At 45.7% G+C, this 22,743-nt stretch overlaps 1 protein-coding gene across 3 annotated transcripts in view; it reads left to right on the top strand.

Moving 5' to 3' along the window:
• CHD6 (chromodomain helicase DNA binding protein 6) overlaps positions 1 to 22,743 on the top strand; it is a 199,757-nt gene that overhangs the window by 158,210 nt on the left and 18,804 nt on the right. For 2 of the 3 annotated variants that reach the window (XM_055545057.1, XM_055545056.1), the window contains exons 24-30: positions 18 to 107; positions 2,431 to 2,534; positions 6,548 to 6,677; positions 8,316 to 8,376; positions 19,175 to 19,235; positions 19,935 to 20,151; positions 21,841 to 22,091. In XM_055545057.1, the coding sequence (XP_055401032.1) occupies positions 18 to 107; positions 2,431 to 2,534; positions 6,548 to 6,677; positions 8,316 to 8,376; positions 19,175 to 19,235; positions 19,935 to 20,151; positions 21,841 to 22,091 (914 nt within the window). The remainder of the gene's footprint in view (positions 1 to 17; positions 108 to 2,430; positions 2,535 to 6,547; positions 6,678 to 8,315; positions 8,377 to 19,174; positions 19,236 to 19,934; positions 20,152 to 21,840; positions 22,092 to 22,743) is intronic. The other variant, XM_055545058.1, reaches the window with a different exon arrangement.

Here is a 22,743-nt window from a genome sequence, read left to right as displayed (position 1 = left end):
ATGTCTGCCTTTCCTAGGGTACTTCTGCGAGTCCGGATGCTGTACTACCTAAAAGCTGAAATACTGGGAGAAGCAGCTGATAAAGCATTTGAAGGAACTCCAGCCAGGTAAAATAGGTCATCCTTAATGCCCAGTGTGAAGGAATTGCTGTAAAGTACCTATTGATGGAAACGGAAAAACCTGCCTGTGTTTCACGAGGCCCGTGTTCACCCCCTCCCAGGGCCAGTCCCTAGTAAAGCAGGCTGGAAGAGTGAGGAGGATTCAGCCAGGTCATCTGTGAGTGAAATAAAAGAAAAAGGGGTTGTTTAAAACGTAGCTCGTGGGCCTCTCTCATCTTCTGAGCTGCCCCACGCTGTCTGTGAAGACCCTGAATAAACCTTCTTTCTTTAAAAAAATAAAATAAAAATAACATGGTTCTTGGTGAGGTTCTTAGTTGTTTTTCCCCCCTCCAGTAGTGTTGTAAAATTGCTTTTAAAGCAGTCATTTCTCTGCCTTAACTAATCATCATTCATGGATGGATACAAGTGACGTTGATGTTTGATGTAGCAGATGTAGACTGAAAGCTTTACACACTCGGTCTCAGTCCTCTTCCACCTTGGAATGGTTCTCCTTTGTTTACTAGGTAATAATACTTAGTCGTGTTACTGATGCTTTGTCTCCTGTGCCTTAGTTTTGTAAGCTAGGGTTTCCGAAGCTGTAGAATCCTGGAGTATCCCAAGATTTGGGGGAAGAGACTGCCAAGCCCCAGGCTACCACTTGATCAGGCTGTCAGATAGTCACAGTGAGTGAGTGGGATCACCAGCACCTCCTTCGCCATCCCTTCCCCCAGACCTGCAGTTGGCTCTGGCCCCAGACAGTGCTAGTCTTCCCCGAGGACCGCAAGTGTTGGCGTTTGAACTTTGCTTTGAGATTCCCCAGGGCAGTGGTTCCTTCCCTCTCTTTCTTCCCATTGGGCAGTGCTCATGGCCTTAGTGGTCACGGGAGCATGAAAGGAGGAGAGAGGTGAAGGGCAGTGACAGTCCTACCCTTGAGCATTCTGTAATCAAGAGCAGTCAGCTTGTTGACTGTTACCACTGGCTATGCATTTCATAGTTACCATGGGCATTTCTAGTGAGAATCGGGAGGTTGGGTGTTCTAGTAAAAAGGTCCAACTTGTGAGTCATGTAAAGGCAGCAGAATTCAACCTGATTATTTATCTCCAGTCTTACCTGGCCGAAGTAATCTACCTGAGTTTACTTATTCCCCTGTCACTTGCTTTCTTAGACGCAGATGGAGGGAAGTGAGTAGACCGTGAAGAGACTAAGTCCGTTGCCCACCTCCTTCCCCCTTCCCCCATTCCTTTGCTTTCTGCAGTCTTAGTTCTCACTGGTCCTATTCAGGTTAAATACCTTATGGTGGAGAAATCATCATGAGGAATGAAACACTGCTCACCCCGAAAGAGTTGTTCAGCCATGGCACCACACAGGCAGAGCAGTGGGCCAGGTGGAGAGAGGTGGAGTCAGGGAGTCCCACCCCTGCAAGGAGAGCTGGGCCTGGCAAGGGGCAGGCAGCCCTGCGTCCCAAGAACCTGATGGAAGAACCAGCTGGAGATGTTCCAGAGGCGGCGTTCCAGGCACCTGGGAGGTGGGAGGGAGGAGCCATCCAGGTGAATGCTCTCCCTCAAACCCCAAAGCCTTCCAAGAGTGAGGACGGTGTTCAGACAATTGAAGCCAGTTAGCTAAGCGTCTGTGTGAGCTCTCAGAACGCGCACAGAAACTCAAACAGGGACCAATCCCTGCAGGTCTGCTCCCTGGGGTGAGCCACGTTCATCCCTTCAGCCAGAAGTTTGACCCAGCAGACTGTTAGCAGACCCTGGCCAGGAAGTTCGTCCTGCTGTGGCCCCTCTCCCCTGAAAGGCTCATTTCCTACCCTGTGTGCAGCAGTGCAAACTAGCTCATTCAGGAATAGTGCTCACGATCTCTACATATCAGACCAGGATGCTTGGGCACTTTTCAGCTTTTGATCATGTATAAATTCACACACTTGGGGGGTTGTTCTGCCTTTACCTAATGGACATATTGATGGCTTTTGGCGTGGTCATCAACTGAAGGTGCACATTAGAATCACCTGACACATGTAGAGCCCCGGGCCCCACCGCAGACCAACTGGCGACATGTTCTCCACAAGGTGCTTTCAGATTCTGCATCATTCAATCTGAGTTGAGTCTGGACATCAAATACACCTGCTGAAGTCACTCCCCATTTTAACCAGGTGCAGGGCCCTGGTTAGGACGCCTGAGCCCCCTGCTGTCTGAATCCTCCCAGTTTTGTTCCTTCAGCCTCTAATCGTGCACCTGGGGATGTGGCTTAGCCCCGGGGCTCCAGCCAGGAGCTCCTGTGTTGTATCTGTCCGTGTGGAAGGCACTCTGAGTTCACGCCCTTCCTTCCACAGGGAGCTGGACGTGCCCCTGCCTGACATTGACTACGTGGAGATCCCGGTGGACTGGTGGGATGCTGAGGCCGACAAGTCCCTCCTGATTGGTGTGTTCAAACACGGTGTGTATTTCAGTGCATGCTTTCTCTTTCCTGGAAAATCCCACAGGCCTGTCGCGTGTCTCTCTGAGAAAGTAGAGCCTCCCCTCTGTCCTCTGAGGAGTTTGCCCAGATGAGTGTATGAGTCATGCAAATACAGCAAATGTGAGTATCAGCAAGGCCCCTTGAAAGGGTGGCGTGTTTTCCTCACCTAGTGTGACTGCCCCGCTCTCGTTCACTCACAGACCCAGCATCTGGCCCGGTGTCACACGGCAAGCGCTAGGATTTCTGGAGTGAAGCAATAAATAAATGGGGAAAATGTTAGGTTTTACCATTTCACATGTATCCAGAATTCTAAGGTCATTTCAGCTGATCTACTTAACTCCTAGTACATATCTTTGGTATAAAAATTTTAAGAATAGAAAATAGCATATCCTTTTTTTTTTTTTCTTTTTTTAATATAGTTACCTAGAGGCCAAAGGGGATTGAGAGTGGTTTTTTTAATAGCTTGGAAAAAATGACATAAATGGTGTTTTCTTCATCTCTGATCCTGTTCTAAGTACCTGCCCTTGCTTTCAGCCGACTGTTAAAATGAATAAAGCAAGTCCCGGAAAATATTCATTGTGATGTACCTGATACACACCTTCCCTACCAGGTGGACGAGCCGACATTTTGAGCTGGAGAGCAGGGCTTAAAAGTGGGAAGAGGTAGATGTCCCTGGCCTTCACTGCCAGCTCTGCCACTTATAAATGTGTGACCTTGGGCAAGTCAGAAACTTCTCTGACCTATTTCCTCACCTGGACACCAGGCAGAGGACAAGACAGCCCACCTGGAGGGTTGTAGGAAGATTAACTGAGACGGGCCATGTGGGTGGCCTGAGCGGTGCTTCGCACATAACAGGTGCTGGGTGCCATCCACTGTCACTGACTCCTCTGCCTTTGGAAGGTTCACTGTCTTTCTCACACGTGCCCTATCGGTAGAATTCTTCAACATTTGCAGGCCAACCTGCAATATGTACATAACAACGATGCATATACCTGTTTTAATGAGGAATCCCTTCAAAACATAGATTCTGGTGTTTGCAGGCTCTGGGAGACCTGGTGGTGTTAGTGTCAGGATCGTCAGCCATACTTCCCTGGTGAATTAATACCTCCTGTCATTGTGTAATGACCCTCTGTATCCCACATTGTGCTTTTGGCTTTAAAGACTTTGTATGTGATGAGCTTAGCAGACATACTGTGAAGATGGGGAAGACCTAGCCTCTGTGCCCAGTGCTGGGGGACTGGTGTTAAGCCACACGTGGTGCTGACCGGCTCACTCTTGGATGGGACCAGACCCGGGTAGTTGGACAGGGATGTTGGAAGCAAACCTAGGCTGGGCTGGACAGAGGCCTGTAGTTGGCTCCATGGACCCATCCTCTGGTGTCCTGCAGAGTCCAAATCAGATTCCACTCCTGGTGGGCCGCCGCCCAGCAGACAATCCATGGGCCTCGGCTTAGACCTGTCCTCACCTGGGTAACACACCTCATCACCCCACGGAACAGCCCTCTCCGCAGAATAATCCAACCCACGTGTCTCACCAGGTGACAAACTCTCAGATACCCGGCAGCCGGTGGACATGTGACATTTTCAGAGAGCCACGCTGTCTGGTGTTTTATTTTTCAAGGCTCCATCAGGAGCTCTCTCTGCCTCACCTCCATGCCCTGGAGATATAAGCATGAGCCGTAGGGCTGCAGCCATTTTCTTTCTTAAGAAACATGCAGCTGTTCATTGTGTGAAGTTTCGTGGCTCTTTTAGTCCACCCCAGACATAGTCTCCTACGACCCTGCTTAGATGAGAAGACTGAAGCCCCGGTTCCATCTCTGAGCTGACCACCATGGAAGAATTGGCTGCATCTTTGTTGGGGCTTTCACTGACAGCAAGAAGGACTCGGCAGCAAATCTGTTCTGAACGATGCTCTTGACAGCTCTTAACCGCAGGAAGAGATGGACGCCGCCCCTCTAGGGCAGCCTGGACTTATGAAATAGTCATCACGCTGTGGGTTTCAGTATCCCTGTTCACATTCTTACAGAGAAACTTTTAGACTAAGTGGACAGGAGCAGGCAGCCTGTTGTTCTACTGTTTATGTCTTTATGTTGCTAGCACACAGCTCCTACTGCTCTTCAGTAGTCAGGGTTTTCTAGGGAACTGGATCAATCACTCTTTCCCACCTCCAGCTCCAAAGCTGATTGAGAAAGAGAAGTGGAGAACCTGTCCAAACTTCATACCTACCTACGCACGACAAGAAGTCTGCAGAGGAGGAACCTACCTGGGTAGTAGGCGCCTCTTTTCCTGGGGAGTGGCAGGCGGAGATGGTAGCAGGCACATCCTCAAAATAGTAGGAGAGTCACGGACATTCCTGTCTTGATGTGAGCTGAGGCAGAACGGGGAGAGCGTGAGAATGGTTCTTCCTACAGTGACTGTTGGAAGGGGATCCGGGCCAAACTGACACATCCAGGCAGTTGTAATTTGAGTTTATAAGTGTCAGGCGCTGTGTGAGGAACTGAATATATAATGCCAAAGCAGATACAGATTCTGTCCCTGGGAAGCCCTCAATCTCACGAGGGAGATTTAAAGTTATCACACTATTGCCCTGGGGAATGAATGAATGAAGAAGAACATTAGGGACCCACTTCTCCCACCATATGCCTCGGGCAGGCAGCACCTGTCGTGGAGAAGGCAGAAGAGTCACTTTGGATTAAAAGATGAAGTACCTGAAACCCCTTAGAGAAAAAGGACCAGGTGCTGCCTCCATGTGAAGGCTAGACCAGCATCAGCAGTGATAGCAGAACAGAAACCAGTCTAGAAGGGAAATACCTAGCAGAGTAAAATCGTTTTTGATCAAGACAGTTCTCGTTTTCAGCACAGCATCTACCCTCATTGGAGATGGGCTTTCTGTACTACTACTGAGCTAGAAGTGGACTTTGTTAGGAGCAGCAAGAAAAGGATTCTGAGGACCATAAAGGAGTTCCCCCCAAATATTTTGATGTGACAATAGCTATGACCAAATATCCGGTCTCGTTATAGGATTACATTAGAGTCAGTAAAATAGCATTCTCACACATGGTGTTATCTATCACATTAAAAGTGACATTGTTCCACTGTTTTGCCTTCCTTCTGGGGTCTCTCTTTCTGGGTCAAAACTCCTCCATCTGTTTTTGACTCTGGGGATACAGTGAGAGGCGGTTCCAAAGCCCTGGTCAGTGGGTTAGGATTTTATACTGAGTCTGAACACAGAGGCAACGAGTCCATTTTAATCCAGTCAACAATCCCAGTTGTCCTCTTTATGTTTCATCCTTTGCATCATCACTTTGCTCAGTTTCCTTTTCTAACACATGGGATAAATTTGGACCATAAGAAAATCTCAGCCCATTCAGGTGGTGGTAGTGGTAAAGAACCTGCCTGCCAATGCAGGTTAGACATAAGAGGTCAGGGTTTGATCCCTGGATTGAGAAGACCTCCTGGAGGAGGGCATGGCAACCGATTCCAGTATTCTTGCCAGGAGAATCCCGTGGACAGCAGAGCCTAGCAGACTGCAGTCCATGGGGTTGCACAGTCAGAGACGACTGAAGTGACTTAACAGGCATGCATGCAGGCAGGAGATGACAAGATAACAGGGTGTCCAGAGTAGGGGGCGGGGTGTTGCAGTGAGGGGAAGAAATTGTGAAACCAGCTTGCCTGATCCTCTTGCTTTCCAAAAGAAGCCAACAAGTGGGAATGGAATCTGTATCTTGTGTGTCTTCAAGGACACACGGTACACCTCAGCTTTCATTTTTTGGTCAAGCAGTACACAAAGGAGTCCGTTTAAGCTCAAGGATCTTCCCCCGACGGGAAGTCGTACAGGATCCAATTATTCTTAAATAAGTATTTTTTCTTGGCTTGTTTTGTTTTTTTACTTAATAAGGGAAACAAAATGTGTGTCTAGGATGCAAGGCAGATTTAATGAGTTCTGACATGACCCCAGTCGTGACCTTGTGGTTTCTCGCCACCCCCGATCAGGTTACGAGAGGTACAACGCCATGCGAGCCGACCCAGCACTTTGCTTCCTGGAGAAAGTGGGCATGCCAGACGAGAAGTTGCTTTCTGCAGAGCAGGGTGTCACAGACGGGGCCTCAGACGTCCCCGAAAGGTGAGAATCTGCACAGACCAAACACAGTGTGACTTGTCGCGCCACTAATCTCTGAACACAGGCACCCAGCACTCTCACAGTCTCTTCCTCACAGCCTGGCGTCTCCCTTCAGCCTGAACTGCCTTCCAGAATTGCTTCAGTTACATCGTACAGCACCTCGGGCCTTTCTCTTGAACTCTGAACGCTCTGATCCAAATACCCATTTCTGTCCTTCCTGGATTCCCCAAGCTGCCCACCATCCTGCCCTGTTCCTTAACCAGCCTCGTCTGGTCAGAGGATTCTCAAGGAGGAGTTCAGGCCTCTCTTAACCTCTCATACTTGGCAGAAAGTTAAGAGGCACAGCAAGTTTAGACTTCCTGACCTTGAAATGCCTGAGATGAAATACCGGCGTTTTCTAAGGACTGCACGGTCCATGAATAGCCACTGCATGATGGCCATGGCGTTCAGGTCCTGTCCGTGGGTTGTGTGTAAAAAAGTATGGAGGCGTCCCCTTTGTCTGAGTTTTATTTACTTTTGGCATAACCCCAAGTGTATGAATTCATAGGAAAACTAAATAAACAGCCAAAGCTGTGGTTTTCATATGTGTGTGGGTACTTGAAACACATAGTATAGAATCTCTTGGTTTGCATTTGGTGAGCTTTTGGCCTGATCTTCTCCCCCAAAGTTGTATTTCCTAGGGTCACAGGCAAGGCTGGACTCAAGGGTACACAATGCCAGCCCCCCTAACTGTCTGCTAAGGCTGAGAAAAGGATGAAATGCATTTTTCCATTCATGCTTAGCCCCTGACAAACACTCGAGCTAGCTATCATAACGTTCTCTGCCCCCAAAGATAATAAAGATCCATCCAGAGAAGTGTTAACAAAATGTCCAGAGGACTAGTGGTGGTAATATTGGGTTCATGGGGTTGGGAGAAACACCCCCTTGGGGAGGTGCCCGAATGTGGCTGAAAGCTGGTTTCTCTGTGGGGAGGCTGTTTTTTCTCTGATCAGGCAAGGAAGGTAGAAGACCCCTCCTGCCTCCAGGACCTGAGCAATGAAGAGCAGAATATTTGAGACAGGAATCCTTCAAAGTTGATTTTTCCAGGGATCATGAAAAACAAATAGGCATCAGCAGTAGTTAAGCTCACGAGAGAAGACATCAGGCAGTGGATTTAGAGGCAAGCTGCCAGTGGTCCATGGGGCAGTGTCCTTTCCTGGAAGGGACCGCTGCCAAACATGAGCGACTCTGCACCGAGACTCGCCCTACCGTGGGAGCTAAGGTCAGCCCAAGAGGACTCTTGGTTTGTATGGCTGTCAGTGTCTAGAGTCTGTTCTTTTATCAAAGCCACGTATTCAGCTTATTCTTGATGGGCAGTAATTACCTTTTCAAAGATAGCATCATTGTTGAAAAGCAGGCCTCTGAACTGTCCTGAGTAGATAGATCCTGAGGCTCCTGCTGAAGTCTCACTTGAGTGGAGGTCATTGCTTGTAGAAGTTATGACACTGGAAAAATAAAGATTCTGAGGCCTGTGGAGAAAGGTGTCTACCAGACTCACTTTGGTCAGTGATTTAGGGGTGTTTTGTGCCAGCATCCTGGTTGCAGAATAGCTCCTAGATGGTGTGTGATGCTTTTTACTTTTTCTATTTTTTTTTTTTTTAGAGGCCACACGGATAAAGAAGACAATACAGAAGACAAGGTAGACGGCCTCCAGAAACAAATGGTGAGTCAAATGTGAGAAACCCCTATCGCGGTGTATTGGTCTTTGATTGCATTGCTACAGTTGCATTGCATTTTCCCCAACATTTTATTGTAAAAATTACCAACTCATAAACTGCTTTGCAGTCTTACTTTAATGAAACTTTTGCTTTTGAGATAACTGTAGATTTTAGATAGAATCAGAAGATACAATGCAGGATGATCCCATGTACCTTCTGTCCAGTTTCCCACCATGGGGATAATCTTTTCCAGCATCAGGGTCTTTGCATAATAAGGTAGCCAAAGTACTGGAGCTTCAGCTTCAATGTCAGTCCTTCCAGTGAATTTCCCTCTCAGGGTTACTTTAGCTATGCTCCATAATTTTTACCATTTACTGTAAGTGGTAAAATTTGTTATATTGTGTTTTCATTTTCATTCAGTACAATGTATTTTAAAAATTTTTCCCTTGAGACTTTCCCTGGGCCCGTAGATGATCAAATGTGTGTTATTTAATTTCTAAGCATTTGGAGGTTTTCCTATAATCTTTCTGTTGTTTATTTTTAGTTTGGCTCCAACTGTAATTACGGATTTATGTATTTCTCCTTTCAGCTTCTGTCAGTTTCTCTCACGTGTTTTGCTGCTCTGTTGTCTGGGGCATGCACATTTAGGGTATGTCTTCTTGGTGGGTTGACTCTGCTGTCAATATAGAATGCCCTTCCTTGTCTGATAGTTTTTTTTGTGTGGGGGGGGGACGCTCTGAAGTATACTTTATCTAATATTAAGATAGCTATTGCTGGTTTCCTTTGACTAATGTTTGCATGATAGTCACTTTTTCCATCCTTTGAAATGAGTTTCCTGTAGACAGTGTTTAGTCAGGTTATATATTTTAAGGCACCCTGTTTTATAGTTGATATAGTCAGCCATTTACATGTGATGTTATTATTGATGCATTAAGGATTAAGTCTGACATTTTATTGTTTTCTCTGTATTTTGATTCTCTAGTTTCTTTCTCCTTCTTTCCTCTGGCTTACTGGAAAATTTTTTCTGATCCTTTTTTGACTTATCTATATTAGATTTTTAAGCTTCTTAGTGATTATTTTAGGTATTTCACTGCATGTATATAATATATCACAGTCCACTGGTATCATTTAACCCATTCAGATGAAGTATAGAATCCTTACTGGAATTTATCCTTACTTCTAGTTTTTTCTCTTTATAATGGTCTTAAATATTTCTCCTACATACACTGAGAATAATGATAATGTAATTTTTGCTGCAACTATGAAATATAATTGAGAAAATTCAAAAGGATAAGGAACGTCTACTGTTTTTACCCATACATTTACTTACTATGTTCTTTCTTCTTCCTGATGTTCCAAGATTTCTTCTTTCTATTGGGAGAAATTCCTTGAACCATTCTTTTAGGATAGGTCTGCTGGTGATGGTTCTCTTAGTTTTCCTTCATCTGGGGATATCTTGAAATCCTCTTCATTCCTGAAGGATATTTTCACTGGATATAGGATTCTGGGTGGACAGTTTTCTTTCAGCTCTTGAAAATGTTGTGCCACCTCCTTCTGGCTTCCGTGGTTTCTGAGGAGAAATCTTCTGTCACTTGAGTTGTTTTTCAATTAGGTAAGGTCTCTTTTCTCTTTTGCTGCTTTCAAGGCTTTTCTCCTTATCTTTAGTTCTCAGAAGTTTAACTCTGAATTTTGTATATGTGGATTCTTTGAGTTTATCCAATTTGGTGTTTTTTCAGCTTCTCAAATCTGTAGATTTGCCAAATCCATGTCCTTTGCCAAATTTGGGAAGTTTTCAGTCATTATTTCTTGGAACCCTTTCTCCTTCCGGAACTCGGATGACATGCATGTCAAGTCTTCTGTTACAGCTGCACTGGTCCCTGAGGCCCTGTTTTAATTGTCTTTAATCTGTTCCTCTCCGGTGGTCACACTGGGCACTTCATATATTTCCCTCTTTGAGCTTGCTGATTCTTTCCTTTCTCCTCCCTCTGCAGTTGAGCCTATCCATTGTGTTTTTGTTCGGTTTGGTTACATCATTGTATTTTTCAAATCTAGAATTGCCCTTTGGTTCTTTAAAGCTTTGTTTCTTTGCTGAGATCTTCTGGAGTGTGTTCAGAATTCCTCATTGATGACTGCTTTAAATTTTTATGTCAGGTAATTCTTAAGATCTCTGTCATTTCAGCATTAGCATCTGTTTGCTACCTTTCTTCAGTTTGAGATCTTCCTGGTTCTTGGTATGATAAGTGATTTTTGACTGAAACCTGGACATTTGGGGTATTATACTATGAGACTTGGGATTTTATTTAAAACTTCTGTTGTGACTGACTGCCTCTAACACCTCTACTGCAGAGGAAGGGGGCAGGGGGAGGAGCGGGCTAGTGCACAGCGTGTACCGCCTTTTGACTGCCTGGCTGTAGTAGAGGTTAATGTTCCTAGTCAGCCCCCAAAGAGACCTGAGGGGAGAATGGAAGTTCAGCTCTCCATGTGGTCTTTGCTGATACCATGGGTGGTTGGGGACCTCATTGCCAGCTGTCAGGGATAAAAATCCAAGCTCCCTAATTGACTTTTTGACACCACCCAGCAGGGGAACCGGGTGCCCTGGTACGGCCTGGTGAAGGCAGAAGTCTAGAGTCCCCACCAGCCTTTGCTGGCGTGGATGTGGTAAGCCACTGTCTGCTCTTGTGTCATTGGGCTAGAGTGTAGCACGTCTCATCTCAACACTGTGTCCAGTCCTAGCCTGCCCTTTTCCTTGTCCTGGGCTAGAGAAGGCAGGCTTTTTTTGTCTGCACCCTTTTGTCATTTCCAGGTAGCCAGCTTCTTTACCTCCAAATCTAAGGCATATAAGGCAAAAAAGAAAACCCAAGGAACTCACTACTGTGTCATTCCACGGGTCCCAAAGTCCCTAGTTGGTCTACCTTTGCTTCACCTGTCAGTGTTTTCTTAGGTGTGTTTTATATATAGTGTCCAGGGGCTTTAGTTGTACTTAAAATGAGCAACAGGGAAATAATGCATCTTCCCAGAAGCAGAAATCTGTATTGCATGTTACAAATGAGCATCTAGGACTTTGCATAGGCAGACTGAAGCTTTATTAGAACCCTAGCACTGTTTGACCACATTTTCTCTGGCTTTGAGTGGAGAAACTAAATCTGTTAGGATTTTGTGGATTTTGGGTACCAGAGGTTACTGTAATGTTGTCCTCAACTGACTCTCTTATCCGCATAATCTTTCTTCTTCTCCTGATCACCAATCAAAAAATTTCAGTTCTCTTCTCTTAGTTCTAGTTGGAAGAATGGTATCTACTTTGGTTTCCATCAGTTCTGATTCCTATAACAGTAACAAAGACATCAGTTTCCCAAAGTAAAAAAAAAAAATTTTATTTTTTGAAGATGTGTTTCCGTATCTCCTCAAGATTTAAGAAGTAGAGGCTTGAAGCATATCACCCTCAAGCTTCAGACCGTGGCCCTGGCAGAAGGAAGCTGCTGTGATCCTGACAATTAGAATCCGAGCTCTGCCATTCAGTTCCCTAGCTTATACTGTGATTTCTTTTGTCTGGAACGTGGGAAGTGTTTTCCCACAGTGGTGTTTCGTCACTACATCACGTCCGCCTCTTCTGAGACTCCATAGACTGTAGCCCACCAGGCTTCTCTGTCCATGGGATTGTTGAGGCAAGAATAGCAAGTGGGTTGCCATTTTCTCCTCCAGGAGATCTTCCTGACCCAGGGATCGAACTCATGTCTCCTGAAAGTCTCCTGCATTTTAGGCGGTAACTCGAGTATCAAAGAGATGAAAATAGTACCTTAAATTCTTCTGAATAGTACTGTCTCCAAAATACTGTTCAGACTTGTATCAGTTGATCCTCACCTCAGCCGTGTAAAGTAAGAGCTTCAGATGTTAACTGCCCTCATTTGAAAGCTGAGGAGATTCACCGCCGCCCCTCGCCCAGGAACGTAAAGTACTTTGCCAGATTCTCACAGATAGAAGAGTTCAGACTAGATAACTACATTAGACAGACTAGACAGTAGAATACAGACTAGATGTTATGGCTTTTTTTTTTCCCTGATCAAGTATATTCTTTTCATAGTCAAAAGAGTTGTTGTTGTTGCTCAGTCATGTCCAACTCTTTGTGACCCCGTGGACTGCAGCACTCCAGGTTTCCCTGTTTTTCACTGTCTCCCCGAGTTTGCTCAAACGTGTGTCCATTGATTCAGTGATGCCATCCAACCATCTCGTTTTCCGTCTCCCCCTTCTCCTCCTGCCCTCAGTCTTTCCCAGCCTCAGGGTCTTTTCCAGTGAGTCAGCTCTTCGAACCAGGTGGCCAAAGTATTGGAGCATCAATTTCAGCAACAGTTCTTCCAGTTGGTTCCAGGTTGATTTTTTATTCTAGCTGAAGGTACGCACCCCTTCTCCTAGCAACAGCCAGTGTGAAGAGGCAGACCAGCTGCATGCCAGGCCCAGCTCTGAAGGCCACTCACAGTAAAGTTCGTGTGTCTAACTCCTGGGGCTTGTCCTCACTCTGCAGTGCTCCCTACAGCAGGTGCTCTCTGTAAAAGGAGGGTGATGTTATGTGCCAAGTGACCTAGGAAAAAACTTCTGCAGGGAAACTTAATGCCTAACATGGTCAGATCCTACTGTAAGAGAAGTTCCGTGAGGATCTGAACAATGACTCTATTCTTAGCTGAGAGTTTGAGGGGGTCTCTGAACTCAAATAGTGATGTTTGACTGTAGCTGGAGTACTTCCAGGCTTACCAAGCACGTTTCCCTTTCAGTTGCGTGTTACTCTTATCCCCATTCTAGACGAGGGGAAGATCAAATAGTTTTAATGAGCTGCAAGAAAAGTCATACTAGCCAAGAGCAATGTCTCTCTGCTCACGTCTTTTTCTAAATCCTGCAGTCTTTCCATTGTAAAGTCCTTGAATTTTCTGTTAATGACATTTGATGTGTATCTACTTTGTACATGAAATTTATGAAGGTCATAGGATGATTGATTTTTCCACAGATGAAAACTGCTGTGGGGTCTTTTTAACTGCCTTTCTGCATCGTGTTACCTCTACACAGAGAGCGCCTATGTTCTCTTCCTCGTAAACTCCTGTGTCCTTCAATCTGAAGCTCAAAAGTTACCTCTTAGGTGTCTTCCTCCTGCCTGATTTGGGTCTGGCAGGGGTGGTGACTCTTCCTGATTTTCCCACTGTGTTTAGGAGCACTTTGATACTGCATGTTGTTTTTGCTTAGTCGCTAAGTCGTGTCCAACTCTGTGATCCCGTGGACCATAGCCCGCCAGGCTCCTCTGTCCATAGGATTTCCCAGGCAAGGATACTAGAGTGGGTTGCCATATGCGTCTCCAGGGGATCTTCCTGACGCAGGGATCGAACCCGTGTCTCCTGCATCGACAGGCAGATTCTTTATGGCTGTGCTACCAGGGAAGAAGCCCTGTCACACTGCATGGCCAATATTTATTTATGTCTCTCATAACTGCCAGAACGTGAGCTCTAGAGGGATAAGGACTCCATCTTTTTGCACTGTTGGAATGCCTCAACCGAGCACAGTTCCTGACAAACAAATGTGGGAAGACCACTTGTGGCCTTTGCATTGGCCCTGGGGTTTTGTGAGTGCTTAGAGGAAGTTCCCTGGGCTTGCAGGTCTGGGCTGCCACCACCCCCACCCGCACCCCTACCCAGACCAAAGAGGGGAGGCAGCCAGGTCTGGAGGAGCAGCCACAAGCACGGGGATCTACTGTTCTCAAATCTGGAAACAGCCCTGCACCCATGCGGAGCTAAGATGCTGTTAGAGAGTGACAATGCATTTGATTCAGCCGGGTGTGTCTCCACACACCTGAGGCCATACTTCGCAGTGATTAGAGCTCCTCATCTGGGTTCAGGCCTTCCAGGTTTGAATTCCATCTTCACCACTTAATAACTGTTTATAGTATTCAATAAGATTATCAACCTCCTATTCTGCAATTTCTGTCTGTCTAAAAAGGGTCATTTAGTCATTTTGAATGAATGAAAAACACATATGAAGTACTCAGTATGATATCTTACCCACTTATTTACCTGGGTCTCCATAGACTTTAGTTGTTACTGCTGTTGGTTTTCCACTGTGTCATGAAGCCATCCTTAGAGGACACATTTTAGTTGAATGAAAGACATGCTGGATGGTCCCCCAGCAGTTGGGTCCATGTGTGGGTTGCTCCTCAGTCCCAGCTGCCATGTGTCAGGCATTTGCCTTGTGCCAGCATTTGGTTAAATGGTTCACATCATCAGCTTACCTGTGCCCCACAATCACCCTATAAAGTGCTATCATCTCTATTTTGCAAATGAAGAAATGAGCTTGACCACAATCAACCCATAAAGTACTATCACCTCCATTTTGCAAACAAAGAAATAAGCTTGAGCGAGCTCGGAACAGCTTACCCAAAGTCAGAGAGCAGTAGACAGTCAGACTCCAGACACAGGCGGGCTCAGGATGGAGAAACTGCAGGTTGGAATCAATCCATTTGCCTGCGCTTTGATGGTCTTATGGGGACCCTGTACTCTGAAATAATGGATTCACACTTCTTCCGAGATGAATATTTCTTTCAGGTTGATTCACAGAGGCAGAAACCAGGAAATGTTCAGCCTCAGACTTCAGAGGCAGAACTTCGCGTGTGCTTCCCTCAATCCCAGTAATAAACTGGTGATGTTGAATGTTATGGCGTCTTTGTCACTTTGGCTGCTGCTCATCCAGATCTTTCTGTCATTGCCAGAGAGGGGACCTACCATCAGGAGAGGGCCGGAGACAGAGAGGCACTTACCAATCACAGAAGCTTTCCTGACTTGAGAGGGTTTGCCTGAGGCCAACAGAAAGCATTAGGGAGACTGGAAAGGAAGCCTCCATGTCGTGTGTGTCTGCTACCTGCTGCCTGGAGCTACCCATGTGGATTTGGGGTGTGGTGGGGCTCACACCAGCCACCTGTATGGCATAAGGAACACCCGACTAGAACCCGGCTAGAACATTTCTCAGTCTAGAAGTGTCTCTAATTACAACTTTCAGCATTCAAAGGGTCTTCATAGATTACTGTCAGTTCATTTCAGTCACTCAGTCGTGTCCAACTCTTTGCAACCCCATGAACCACAGCACACCAGGCCTCCCTGTCCATCACCAACTCCCGGAGTCCACCCAAACCCATGTCCATCGAGTCGGTGATGCCATCCAACCATCTCATCCTTTGTCATCCCCTTCTCCTCCTGCCCTCAGTCTTTCCCAGCATCAGGGTCTTTTCAAATGAGTCAGCTCTTTGCATAAGGTGGCCAAAGTACTGGAGTTTCACCTTCAACATCAGTCCCTCCAATGAACACCCAGGACTGATCTCCTTTAGGATGGACTGGTTGGATCTCCTTGCAGTCCAAGGGACTCTCAAGAGGCTTCTCCAACACCACAGTTCAAAAGCATCAATTCTTTGGCGCTCAGCCTTCTTTATAGTCCAACTCTCACATCCATACATGACCACTGGAAAAACCATAGCCTTGACTAGACAGACCTTTGTTGGCAAAGTAATGTCTTTGCTTTTTCATATGCTGTCTAGCTTGGTCATAACTTTCCTTCCAAGGAGCAAGCAACTTTTAATTTCATGGCTGCAGTCACCATCTGCAGTGATTTTGGAGCCCCAAAAAATAAAGTCTGACACTGTGTCCACTGTTTCCCCATCTATTTCCCATGAAGTGATGGGACCGGATGCCATGATCTTCGTTTTCTGAATGTTGAGCTTTAAGCCAACTTTTTCACTTTTATCAAGAGGCTTTTTAGTTCCTCTTCACTTCCTGCCATAAGGGTGGTGTCATCTGCATATCTGAGGTTATTGATATTTCTCCCAGCAATCTTGATTCCAGCTTGTGCTTCCTCCAGCCCAGCATTTCTCATGATGTAATCTGCATAGAAGTTAAATAAGCAGGGTGACAATATACAGCCTTGACGTACTCCTTTTCCTATTTGGAACTAGTCTGTTGTTCCATGTCCGGTTCTAACTGTTGCTTCCTGACCTGCATATAGGTTTCTCAAGAGGCAGGTCAGGTGGTCTGATATTCCCATCTCTTTCAGAATTTTCCACAGTTGCTTGTGATCCACACAGTCAAAGGCTTTGGCATAGTCAATAAAGCAGAAATAGATGTTTTTCTGGAACTCTTGCTTTTTCGATGATCCAGCGGATGTTGGCAATTTGGTCTCTGGTTCCTCTGCCTTTTCTAAAACCAGCTTGAACATCTGGAAGTTCACGGTTCACATATTGCTGAAGCCTGGCTTGGAGAATTTTAAGCATTACTTTACTAGCGTGTGAGATGAGTGCAATTGTGCGGTAGTTTGAACATTCTTTGGCATTGCCTTTCTTTGGGATTGGAATGAAAACTGACCTTTTCCAGTCCTGTGGCCACTGCTGAGTTTTCCAAATTTGCTGGCATATTGAGTGCAGCACTTTTATAGCGTCATCTTTCAGGATTTGAAATAGCTCCACTGGAATTCCATCACCTCCACTAGCTTTGTTCGTAGTGATGCTTCCTAAGGCCCACTTGATTTCACATTCCAGGATGTCTGGCTCTAGGTGAGTGATCACACCATCGTGATTATCTGGGTCGTGAAGATCTTTTTTGTACAGTTCTTCTGTGTATTCTTGCCATTTCTTCTTAATATCTTCTGCTTGTTAGGTCCCTACTATTTCTGTCCTTTATTGAGCCCATCTTTGCAAGAAATGTTCCCTTGGTATCTTTAATTTTCTTGAAGAGATCTCTAGTCTTTCCCATTCTGTTGTTTTCCTCTATTTCTTTGCATTGCTTGCTGAGGAAGGCTTTCTTATCTCTCCTTGCTTAGATACTGTGAGGATACTCAAAAATGTTCTCAGTGGCAGCCCAAGATGTAAGGCGCATGGCTGATTGGGTTTTGCTTATAACTCCCAAAACAGTGGGAAAGGCTGTGATGATACATTTAAGTGACACTTCAGAATGGTGCAGTCGATCAGCCTGAGGCTTCCTCCCTTCACTGATGTCATATGGCCAAAGGAGAGAGCTTAAACCAGTGTTTTCCAGCCCTAAATATGTTTCACTCTCTGAATCACATTTTCAGCCGGGACTCTTTAGGACAGCTCAGTGGTTGCAGTGTCCCAGACTCCTTTGCTCAAAATCCAGCCCTGCCCTTCGGTATCCATGTGACCTTGGCAACTTACAGAACTTCCTAGAACTAGTTTTCTGCATCTGTAAAATGAGGATACTAATACTTTCTACCTGGGGAGGCAGGTCTGATGACTAAAGGAGAGAAGCCATGTAAAGGGTTTTGCATAGTGATGTGTAGTTCTCGTTAACGTCAGCAATTATCACTATGCCTGCTCCTCTGCCTTCTCAAGATTTTCTCTTTCAGGTCCTTCCACAGTATTAAGGGCCCAGGAGAGAGGTTTGAATTTTAAGTATCACCAGTTGTCGGTATCTGTCCATCCCTCCTGACCCAAGGTTACGGCTCTCCTGGGTTGTGGGTCCCAGTTTTCTGTAAAGGACCAGACAGTGAATATCTTAGGCCTGGGGCCAAAAGAGTCTTCGTCACATCTCCTTTGCCTCTTTCTTCTCCTTTTCCTCCTTCCCCCTGCCTTCCTCCTCCTCCAATGTAAACCCTGTTCTTAGCTTGAGGGCCACACAGAAACCATCAACAGGCTGTGGATTGCCAAACCTTCTTCTGATCTGGCCCTGTGCTCCCTCAGGGCCACAGTCATGAATCCTGGGGTGATTCTCACCTATCAGTCAGGTCTTTAGATGCTCGTCAGAAGCACAGTACGTTAGGTGGGAAAAAATGGGTGAACCACGTAAAGGAGATTAAGTGGCGCAAACTTCTGTTTATAAAATAATAAGTCGTGGGGGTGTGAATAGGGGGAACCTACCACATGGGGAACGTAGTCAGGAATATTGGAATAACTTTGTGTGGTGACAGATACACCCACGGTGAGGATCATTTCGTAATGTATGAAGATATCAAATCACTATGTTGTATACCTGAAACTAATATAATACTGTTAAGTCCACTTTACTTTAGTAAAAAAATAAATAAATTTTCGTGTTAAAAATGGAGTCTAGTTGAAGACTAGAGCTGTCTCTTTGCCCTTCCCCAAACTCCCACGTGCCTTGTGTGTGAGGAGCCTTTGAAGTTCGTTTCCTGAGACCAAGCACGCCTTTGGAGAGGAATCCATTAAAGCCAGCTTGACATATACTCTGACTTGGATAAGCTCTGTGCCTGTGATATCACTTGAGCTTCTGAGCCTCAGATCGTGATTTTAATTTTAAATTGCTGGAGTTTTGTGCCATCAGGTCTCCCGTCTGGAGCAGTCGTGTTTTAGGAAAATAGTGTCGATTGCTGTGAAGTACACGCAGCATAATGAACATGAGCGTGACACTTTCCCACAGCACAAATCCAACGAACGACACAGGCACATGCTTTACAAAATGACAGTGTTAGATTGAGAGCGACGACGGTAAAGCAAATATTTAAGTTCACAATTAAAATAGTGCGTGTAAAACGTAGTTGCCAGGGGGAGCGTGCCAGTTTGTCATTCTTCAAGCTCATTCTCTCTACAGGCAGAATCATTCCACACAGTTCCAGGGGGAAAACAATACTTATTTAAATAAACTGCTTTCTGGCTCTTTGAAGACTGTGCCTGAGTTAAGCTTCATTCATCAGGGACCACCTTGATCTTTGAGATGTTCCCGGGCCGGAGGTGCGGCCTGTGCACTTTCACTCCTGTATGGGGACTGGGTGTCTGAGCCGCGGTTTTGCTGATGACTTGACTTCATTTATCCCTAGGAGAGTTCCAGTGACGGAGGTGATGGCCTTTTTGCTGAAAAGAAGGATGACACCCGGGCAGGTGAGACTGTCCTTCTGAAGGCAAAGAGAAATAAGATCTCCATTTGTAGTTATCCTGGAGTTCATGCGTAATTTTTTTAAAATGCTGTTTTTTTGAGGAGGCTGTTTTTAAAAGCCAATAAAGTTGACCTTCACCAAACTCTGCTGGAGTCGCACATGGAGCTTTAATTTGACTCTGGCCAGGTTCCTCTGCCTGGCAGTGAAATGAAAGTCAGGATAGATTCTGAGGATGAAAAGGAATCCTGGTTTCATTGATTTTTCTTTTTTTCCTCTTTTGAGAAATGTTAGAAGTATTTGGTTTGTCCTTTTGATTATTTTTCTGAATACGAACTTAATGGAGGCTTTGGTGCTTAGAAAGCCCAGCCACACAAAAACCCGTAGTTCTAGAGACGGCCTCAGTGGGTCCACCCACTCCGGTACCTTAGAGCAAGGCCCTCGAGTCCATTCTGCCCCCACAGACAGGCACACTTGTATCTCAGAGAGAACAGAGCCCACCACACCCAAAGCTGTTTCTGAAGCACTATTGCAGCCTTTCCAGCTGTGCCTGGCTCCCAAGCTGTTAGATATCAGCTATTTCCATTAAGTTACAAAGTCTGCTTTAATTTTCTTTAAACAAAGGGGAACAGCCACCACCAAAAAACCCAGTCACCATAGTCTTAGTTCTGTCTATAAATACTAATATCCTCACTGATGTTTGAAGCCCAGGATGGCTCCGACCCAGACAAATCACCCTGGCCGGTTTCATCCGCACTCACTGCTCGTCTCCGACGCCTGGTCACCATTTACCAGCGCTGTAACCGCAAGGAGCTCTGCCGGCCTGAAGTCCTGGGTCTAGGAAACCAGAGCTACTGGGTCCAGGAAGAGATGTTCCGGAGATCCTCAGAGATGGAGCTCATCAACAAGGAAGCCCAAAAGAGGTAAAAGCCAGTGGTCAAGAGGGCATGCTGAGCTGCCCACTGGGTAAAGGTGACCAGGGAAACACTGATAGCTGGAGGGCAAATGTGTCTGATGTTCTCGTATGGAGTTAAGTTGTCTCTAGAGTCCGTTAAATCCAACCTCAGTGGTGGTGTCATGCTGGCCCAGGAGTCCAGTGAGATCTAGGACACCCTCTCTTCACAATTCCCAGACTTGCCTGAATAGGACCCCAGTCTCTGGGGATGTGATTTGAACATATCCATCAGGTCATATTCTTTTATCAGAAAAATGAATAGCGTGCATTGAAGTGGTCTTATTGTAGCCAGCAGTCCTTATCAAGCCTTTGAGAGCATTGACTACCATAAAATGCTGGCCCAGAAGGAAGGAAGGAAGTACTTGCCCATCTGAAAATTAAGCTAAAAATGGCAGCCGAAGGTCAGCACAGACTGGGGATGAGGCCACAAGAATGGATGAGTGAAGCTCACGTTCTTTGAGTCAGTTCAGGCCAGGTACTCAGTTGTGTCTGACTCTTTGTGACCCCATGGACTGCAGCACGCCAGGCTTCCCTGTCCATCACCCACTCCTGGAGCTTGCTCAAATGCATGTCCATTGAGTCAGTGATGCCATCCAACCATCTCATCCTCTGTTGTCCATTTCTTCTCCTGCCTTCAATCTTTTCTAGCGTCCGAGTCTTTTCTAACGAGTTGGCTCTTCGCATCATGTGGACAATGTATTGAAGTTTCAGCTTCAGCATATGTCCTTCCAATGAATATTCAGGACTGATTTCCTTTAGGATGGAGTCTTTATATCTCCATCCTTTTACTGTAACATCCAATGAATTGAAATACCACATAGTGAGTTCAGTTACTTCTCTATACTCCTGGCTTTACGAAATTTGGTAATTCAGGGAGAAGAGTTCTCTCATCTGGCTCCAAAGAGAGAACCAGAGCCGCCTCCTCCCTTATTCTCACTCCTCCACTGACCCCTCACCCCACTCCTAGCTTGAGTCCCTCTGGGGGCGGCAAGTACCATGCCCAAGAGTTCCTGGTAAAGACTGGTGGAAAATAATAATCCATTTCCCTTAAGTCATTATTTTAGTCCTGCCGGGTATAAAATCTAGAGAGCCTTTGTGTCCTAGAAAAGATCACCCATCTACTTTCATTAAGACCAGGAGGAAAGCCCATGTGAGATGAAAGTCAGGGAGGTGTGTGACCAAGGGAGACCCCACCTCACTCCAGACCAGCTTCTCCATCTGTAAAATGAAGGAAGTGAATTTAATGGTCCAAAAGATTCCTCCAGGATTATATGATTATAATAGAATCCTCCAGGATTCTATGATTCTCTGTTGTCATGGGCAGAATATTTAAGCCTACAGAGTATTTTTTTATTAAAATCTTTATCTCCCACAAGAGGAAATGAACTGGGTGATTTCTGAAACTTGATATCTCTTGATATCAAGAGATATCAAGCACGCACACATAATTTGCAGGTGGTGGTAGGCTGATGGGCTGTTTTTGTTATAAGTGACTCTTCCCAACTTAAACAATAAAATAGACACGCTCTGCCTGCTCTGTGAACCTTACAGACTCTCCAACTAGGCCCTCAGTAAGTAGTTGTTTTAAGCTCTTTTCAACAACAAAAAAAAGCAAAAAGGGAAAACTGCTCCCTCTCCTTTCTGATTCTGTCTCTAGGTGGACAAGGAGGGAGCAAGCCGACTTCTACAGAACAGTGTCTTCCTTTGGTGTCGTTTATGATCAAGAGAAGAAAACCTTTGACTGGACACAGTTTCGCGTCATTTCCCGTCTGGACAAGAAGCCGGACGAGAGCCTGGAGCACTACTTCTATAGCTTCGTGTCCATGTGCCGCAGGGTCTGTCGCCTGCCAGCCTGGAAGGACGGCGGTGAGGGTGCTCTGCCACTCTATTCCCAGGGGGACACAGAGGGTAAAAGCTTATTTTCAGGGTACAGAGTTGTTTTAGTCATAGCTATAGACATGAAGACTTATGTGGAGAATTCAGATAAAGTGGGTTTTCCCAAACCCACAAACTTCTAGTTGAGCCCACCCTCATAAAATAAAATCTCTCTCCCAAAATGATGTAACTCCACTAAAAATTGAAATTCAGATTAAAATGCCACAGAAATGTTTTCTTTTTTCAGCCTCATAGAGATTTAGCCTGCTGTGAGCTCCGCACTTTGCTTAGACTAAATCTTAAATGTTTTCTCATGTGTTGACTTGTAGCCACGGAAAATATGGGACTGTCATTTAAACTTTCTGTGCTCCAGTAGAGGCCCCTTCTGAGAAATTTCTTCCTGATGGGAATTTGCGCCAGCTTTCCCCCTGGCCTCTCTTCAGTCTCGTCATAATGGATTCACTCACTCTGGACCATAGTACTACATTCTAGAAAAAGCGGAAACAAACGTCGAGCCTAATCAGCATGGGTTCTGGGCTGACAGCAGCATGTTCGGGCAGTCTTCAGTAAAACCAGGGAGCTGCATGGACTGAATCTCAGAGTCACGCTGACAAGACTTAGACTGGCGTTCTGGTTCAGGCACCTTGAGCAAGTCGGCCTGTCTGCCTCTTTCCTCATCCTCACA

The sequence above is a fragment of the Bubalus kerabau genome, chromosome 13 (assembly GCF_029407905.1).
Source record: "Bubalus kerabau isolate K-KA32 ecotype Philippines breed swamp buffalo chromosome 13, PCC_UOA_SB_1v2, whole genome shotgun sequence".
Classification (NCBI taxonomy): domain Eukaryota; kingdom Metazoa; phylum Chordata; class Mammalia; order Artiodactyla; family Bovidae; genus Bubalus; species Bubalus kerabau.
The sequence above is the reverse complement of the archived record's forward strand: the minus strand, read 5'-3'. Positions and strand labels throughout refer to the sequence as shown.